Raw genomic sequence first — 7,509 nt, 5'->3', positions numbered from 1 at the left:
GCTGGGACTCTTTGTTGCTGTCTCTTTATCTGCCATGTTATTGCTCTTTGGAGCTGCATTCCTTGTCTTCAGGGAGGAGTGAGCTTGCTTGTGAGGTTGAGAGACACATGGTGCTATAAATAAGTCAGCCAGAAACTTGGCCTGCATGTTTTCAATGATGTTAAACTATAACTTTCTTCCGACTGCTGCATGTGGAAAATTGATTCAGGTCTGCTTTTCATCTGAAAGTGACAAACTAAGACATGTTCATTATTATCATCACTGCTTAATCAACACACATCTCTCTCTCTGTGTGTGTTTTTGTGAACAGTCTTTTCTTAAAAGCAGAAAATGAGATTGTAGATGTTTTTGGCTGATCAACACAAAACCTTTTTCCTATAATTATTTTTCATCTACAATGTACATTTTGTCTCTTTTTCACTCTTTTGTTGCTTTTTTTCTTTACAATAGCTGGTGACCTGCAGAATCACCGCTCTCACAATCAAAGGCAATTACTTTTACACAGCGCACAAAAACACTGTGATGTCAGACACATTCACACTCACTTTGTCATCTGCATAAATAACTCATATGGCTAATGATATGTGCCATGGTGAACCATAAATATGATCACCAGTTTATTTAATTATTTTTAACCCAACAAAACAAATAACAGAAACATGATGCTGATGCTATGAACACTCGAGTCAAGATGCAGGGAAACTGCTCACGGAAATGCTGCACACTCCAGTTATCAGTTATCAGAGCTCTGTTTCCCTCTCTTTGAGTAGTTCTCAGACAGCTCTCGATCTGATAATGTGTAGCTTGCTCATCAGCTCAGAAGAGACCGCAACGCAACATCACACAGTAGTTGCATGCTCTGCCCACAGTGGCAAAGACTTGCACTTTCATATTCAACACAGCTTCTCCATCATGTACTTTTAGATGTGTCATACAGGGTTCAGCATATTAGTTGTTTAACCTGAAAGCACTAGTGGGAACACTAGTGCTCTATATCTCAACAATGGCTCATAATAAGACAACAGTCTTTCACACAGGTCAAGTGCCTCTATGCACTTCATTAGTTTAAATATTTGCCTATATCACTTCACCTCATATGTCATTGTACTGAACTTGAGCAACCACAAGCTTAATGCAGATTACTTTTAACAACTATCCACCTCAATTAAATCTATGGTCTGGCTGTTGTCGATCAGGGCAAGCTAAAGAATAAACATTTTGTGTCAGCAAGGGGTGGGGGAAAGCCATTCACCACAGCACATCTCAAGTGCTACTGATGTGGGCTGGCCTTCTCCACACGCCCTTCAAGGCTGGTGTGTTTTCTGAAAACTTCTAACATTTGAATCTCTTCCATTTATAAGCCTGCGATTAACCGCACGGCTCAGGTCCGCGTGAAACCCGCGCGACCGCGCTCGCGTGAACCCGTGCAGCGAAAGGAGCCGTCGCTCTCTCTCTCTCTTTTTTTTAAATACTTTGCGCTGCCAGGAGCAAAGTCCAGCATAAAGTCTGTCTCCCTCCGACTCACTCTTGGTTGCTTAGAAACCCATGATAACAACAACAGTCGGTGTCACAGACCACGTGTAATATCAGCCTCGAATCCCGCCGATCGTCATTCATCGAGGAGAAAAGACAGACAGCGAATCCACAGGAACTTCCTGGCTGACGTCAGTCTTTCAGCGTACCTCTCCTCCCCTCGGTGAATGTCGATTCCAGGGCTCTGGCTCTCGAAGGACCAATTAATGATAGGTTTGTAGCTTGAACCCATCCGCTGGAACGTTGAAGACAATATAATTACACAGCAAAGCAAGACACAAGTAGGCAAAGTTCTTCATGTTTCTCGTGCACGGGAGAGAACTGGACAGACGCCGTTCCTTCGCTTGACCCCAGTTGCTCTCGCCCGCTCTCCCGTACCACTGCTCTTTTATTGAGGTTACATGAATATGCATAGGTTCATTAACATATGACGTCTACATACACACAAAGAGTACCGTGTGTGTGTGTGTGTGTGTGTTACTGCTGATCAAAGGGTCATATACATGAAAGCACACAACAAACATCCTTGGTCAGGAAGAGGGTAGACCCCCCCCCTCACCCTAAATGGTTCACCCTAGATAACAAGGTAAGGAAGTCCTGCAGTTCATCTAAACAAAGAGCACTTAGACTAGAACAGACGTAACTACGTTAATCCTACCATAAAACAATAAGACAAGGTACGACCTCTCTCATGCTCCCAGAGTGCTGTCTAATACACACAAAGTTTGCAGACTATCAAGGATCAAAACCTCTACCAATCTACAACTAATTACAAAACTCTAAGCACTAGGGGTGCAACGATACACAAAATTCACGGTTCGGTTCGATACTTTGTTGTCACGGTTCGATATTTTTTCGATACAAAAAAATGTTCATGCCTTTTTAATTTGTCATTTATTAAAATTATAAATATATATTTTAACTCAAAAGTACAGTTTTTAAATTTAACCCTAACCCTTGTGCGTGTTTTTTATTTTGACAGCGAATGCGCACCTGCGGACCACTTATGTGCAGCCCTGGTTATTTAGCTCGTCATATTGCAGCCACAGAAATTCTTTTGTCCATGAAACCATAAAGCTGCACCTTCTTTTTGCCTTATAGTCTGATTTGTCATAACTTCTCCGTTTTGTGGTAAGCTTTTCTTTGGCTGTCACTTCTTCACCCTGACCTGTCTTATTTGGCTCAGCAGAACTGAAATATATATCCTGCTGCTTTTACACAGGCACTCACATAAGCTCAGCGATTCTCTGCGCGATCAACCTCTCACATGTTTAAGCTGCGGGAGATTTCACTTGTCATGTTTGCATAGTAAGCTAACGATTAATAAGACGATGTCAGAGGAATTGGTGCACAATTATCATCACTCACAGATCAGTGCTGTCGCTCTCTATACACAGTTCTCACGATTGCAAAGTGAAAGCAAAAAAACAAGCGCAAATTCAAACGCGATTTCAATGTCACATATTGACAGTGGCTCACCGATGCCAATGACATAATTACCCAGCTACATTTCTGAAAGAATGCAAAAGCATTGACATATATTTTTCCTTCCTACAGTAGCCCGACGGGCAGGGAAGAGAGATTTTGGTAGCCCGACTGAAAAAAATCGCTAGCTCCAGGACGTCGGGCTAGCGATATTGCGAGCCCTGTATCTGATTGAGGAATCACTCATCTTTGGAAAAGAGAGTTTATTACAGAGAAATGTCTCTTTCCAAAATAAAAGCTATACTATCCGCTTCTTCTGGGCTATATTCTCAGCAGCATAAGGAGAATCATGTGCTAACAGCTGTCTAAATGACTCGGCTAAAGTTAGTAGCATGCTTGTTGTTTTTGTCTTTGCACTAGGATGATGTCGGTGTAAATGTGCAGTCATATTCGTTGTGTTCCCACTAGTGCTTTCAGGTTAATCTCGTTGAAATGACCTTAACGCCACAACACGGCAAATCTCCGTTAACGAGCTACCGCCGATCGCTCCGTGGATGGGACTAGACGGCCAACACGTTAACGAGCTAACTGCGCTAACACACTAGTTCACACCAATGTAATTGAGCATTGCATGGCACATCCAACATACTGTTTTACTTTAGTCCATGACTCGCTTACCTTCAGGGTCATACGTCACATGAAAACCAAAATAATTCCAAACGCCAGATCTGAATGAGGTTCAATTTGCCTGGAGAGCTTAACTTCTGTCTCGCTAGCTTGCCCTGCGCTCTTCCTTCTGACTATGCTGTCTGTGTTGAGCGCTCAGTGGATCTGCGCTCGACAGTGCAGCCTAGGCGGAGTAGTCGAAGACAGATTCACTGAGCGCTCAACACAGACAGCATCGTCAGAAGGAAAATTGATAAAATAAATTACAAATGTTGTATTGTTCGATACATATGCGTACCGAACCGAAAGCACTGTATCGAACGGTTCAATATCGATACAAATATCGTTGCACCCCTACTAAGCACATATAAGTAAATATTTCTAAGCATAAATGTGTCAGGAATCGCTGTGCGGCAGGCAGGAGTTGGACCCAAAATGCAGGACTCACAGACTCGGGGAGGTGAACTCAAAACACAGCTTTATTTGCTGGTAGAACAAACATACAAACTAGACTAAACTGGGAAACCATAAACTAGGGAGACACAGGGAGATCCACACACAGCATGAGGGACGACGTCACGCTGAACAGAGGGAGACGCAGACAGAAATACACAGAGGGTTAACGAGGAAAGTGGGAACACACGGGGAACACAGGTGACACTGATAATCATAACGAGACAGGGCGGGGTGAACTGAACATGACATGTACGGGCGTGAGAGTCACAAAGTAAACAGGAAGTGCACAGAGGTTCAGACAGGAGGAGAGAGAGCACGGGGAAAACACAGACATAACGGGCTGGGGAAACATGAAACAACCACAAAGGGAGACGAGGGCTCATAAATACATAGAGGGCACACAGGGGGAAGAGAGAGCACGGGGAGAACTTAGACATAATGGGCAGGGGAAACATGGAATAAAACATAAGGAGAGACGAGGGCTCACAGATACACAGAGGGGCACACAGGGGGTAAAAGCCATGAAGGGAAAACACTTAGGGAACAACACAACAGGGCAACTCAGAAAACATGGCCTAAGCAAGGAACAAAATACAAACATACAAGAAAACTAAGAACACTGGGCCAACATGGCCCAGGACCATGACAAAATGACGATCAACAATACAAAACCTAACAGTCACAATGAAAGTCTTTCCCACCACCACAGTGATGACAGGGTTGAGAACTGGATCCATCTGTGTCGCTCTGCTTCTAAACAAAGACACAAAGACAGTGTAAGTCAGTCCTTCAACATTTGTATCCTGACCGTCGCCTGAAATAAAGAGCATCTCTGCAGACGTCCAACTACATTTGACTGTTTCAGTTAACACACTCAGTTTACTGGGCTGCAATAACTACAATACTACCACCATAATACTACAGTAATACTAAAATCATAACTGAAAGGAAAATCTGAATAATCACTCAGAGCTGCTTTTCCATGCAGTAGAATTGCTAACATGCTAACACAGTTTAATGAGCAGAGTTGTTCCAAACAGTCAGGCTAAAATGACAAGATAACAATATAAATACATACCTCACAGTAGCTGCACTTGGAGAGTCTCTTTCTGGTGTGGATCTGTTGGTGTTGTCTCAGGTAACGTGGAGATTTAAAAGTCTTCTCACACAGGTCACATTGATAAGGTCTCTCCTCAGTGTGGGTAAACATGTGTTGTTGTAAGACTGCGTCTGTTGTAAACTGTTTGCCACACTGTTCACAGCAGTACACATCATGTCTGGTGTGAATGCGTAGGTGTATATTTCGGCTCTCTCTCCGGCTGAAAGTTTTTCCACAGATGTCACAGCTGTATGCCTTAATTCCAGAGTGGGTAACTAGATGCTTCTGTAAGCTGCTACTTTGAGTAAAAGCTCTGCCACACTGATCACAGCTGTACGCTTTAACTCCACTGTGGATGAGTTGGTGTTTTTTTAGGTACTCCTTCAAGGAAAAAGACTTTCCACACATGTCACAGCTGAACGGTCTCTCTCCAGTGTGGATGACCTGATGCTGTTTTAGTGAAGCCTTCAGAGTAAACTCCATCCCACACTTGTCACAGCTGTATGGCTTAATTCCAGAGTGGGTAACTAGATGACTCTGTAAGTGGCTACTGCGAGTAAAAGCTCTGCCACACTGATCACAGGTGTACGCTTTAACTCCACTGTGGATGAGCTGGTGTTGTTTTAGGGAACCCTTCAAGGAAAAAGACTTTCCACACATGTCACAGCTGAACGGTCTCTCTCCAGTGTGGATGACCTGATGCTGTTTTAGTGAAGCCTTCAGAGTAAACTCCATCCCACACTCGTCACAGCTGTATGGCTTAATTCCAGAGTGGGTAACTAGATGCTTCTGTAAGCTGCTACTTTGAGTAAACTCTTTGCCACACTGTTCACAGCAGTACACATCATGTCTGGTGTGAATGCGTAGGTGTATATTTCGGCTCTCTCTCTGGCTGAAAGTTTTTCCACAGATGTCACAGCTGTATGCCTTAATTCCAGAGTGGGTAACTAGATGCTTCTGTAAGCTGCTACTTTGAGTAAAAGCTCTGCCACACTGATCACAGCTGTACGCTTTAACTCCACTGTGGATGAGCTGGTGTTGTTTTAGGGAACCCTCCAAGGAAAAAGACTTTCCACACAAGTCACAGCTGAACGGTCTCTCTCCAGTGTGGATGACCTGATGCCGTTTTAGTGAAGCCCTCACAGTAAAACCCTTCCCACACTCGTCACAGCTGTATGGCTTAATTCCAGAGTGGGTAACTAGATGCTTCTGTAAGTGGCTACTGTGAGTAAAAGCTCTCCCACACTGATCACAGCTGTACGCTTTAACTCCACTGTGGATGAGCTGGTGTTTTTTTAGGGAATCCTTCCAGGAAAAATACTTTCCACACAAGTCACAGCTGAATGGTCTCTCTCCAGTGTGGATGACCTGATGCCGTTTTAGTGAAGCCCTCACAGTAAAACCCTTCCCACACTCGTCACAGGTGTGTTTTTTCTCTCCCTTTCTTCTGTGAGGTTTGTCGGCCTCCTGAGAGCGCTGACTTCTGGCTCCATGTTGGTCCTGCAGTGACAGAGATACAAACAGAGGCAGTGAGTGAAATGCAGTCGTGGAACAAACTCAACCTTCAAACTCCATTAACACTAGTTTTAAACCTGAAGGTGGAGCGTGGCACCAAACACCTTAAAGGTCTCTTATCCCCACCTGCTGGTAGTTCTAACACATTACATCCAACCTGCTGTTAAAGATAATTCATGACTGTTCAAACACTAAAATCATGCCCATCCCTCCTGATTGTACACACACACACACACACACACACACATTATTTTATAATTTAGATTATTTTGTTGTTTCCTATTACATATTTCTATAATTTGTATAGATTTATACAGAATTATTCAGTGATAATAAATCCTATGTTTGTTTATTCTAAAGGAACCCCGTTAGCTTCCACAACAGATGTTGCTCGTCTTCCGTCAAATACTTACATAAAATATTACACAATAAAGTGGATTCAAGATATCCACATAATTTCACTCTTACATCCACAGTGAGGTTTCACAATTGTTCAAATATAAGCAATCAATAATAATAATAATAATAATATCAATAACATTGAGGCACATTACACAAATTTCAAAAACAAATCATGTCTTACAATATTTACAACAACTAAAAGCTCTGTAAATCGGCTTTTAAGTGTTCATTGAAGTTTTGAATAATTCTCTAATTTTTTAAGGCAACTTATTCCACTTAAAAGTTGCTCTAAATGTAACAGTTTTACAAAACGTTACTTTTAACTCGAGCATTTACTAAATTGCAGTTTGTTGAAAACTGTGTAATATGATGATGTATTTCATCTGGATACTGCAGCTGAGCAGAATAAATGT

The 7,509-nt window shown here is 42.6% G+C and overlaps 1 protein-coding gene across 3 annotated transcripts in view; it reads right to left on the bottom strand.

Moving 5' to 3' along the window:
* Nucleotides 1–4,085: 4,085 nt before the first annotated feature.
* The window catches only part of LOC146546198 (uncharacterized), a 12,056-nt gene continuing 8,632 nt past the window's right edge, over nt 4,086–7,509 (bottom strand). For 2 of the 3 annotated variants that reach the window (XM_085266616.1, XM_085266617.1), the window contains 2 exons: nt 5,159–6,679; nt 4,086–4,833 (listed from right to left, as the gene is read on the bottom strand). In XM_085266616.1, the coding sequence (XP_085122742.1) occupies nt 4,753–4,833; nt 5,159–6,679 (1,602 nt within the window). In that variant the 3' untranslated portion in view covers nt 4,086–4,752. The remainder of the gene's footprint in view (nt 4,834–5,158; nt 6,680–7,509) is intronic. The other variant, XM_085266618.1, reaches the window with a different exon arrangement.

This window comes from Mchenga conophoros, unplaced genomic scaffold, assembly GCF_057382185.1.
Source record: "Mchenga conophoros isolate Kocher_MC1m ecotype Shallow Benthic unplaced genomic scaffold, M_conophoros_male_GT1.1 unmapped_scaffold_5, whole genome shotgun sequence".
Classification (NCBI taxonomy): domain Eukaryota; kingdom Metazoa; phylum Chordata; class Actinopteri; order Cichliformes; family Cichlidae; genus Mchenga; species Mchenga conophoros.
This window is presented reverse-complemented; position numbering and strand designations above follow the sequence as displayed.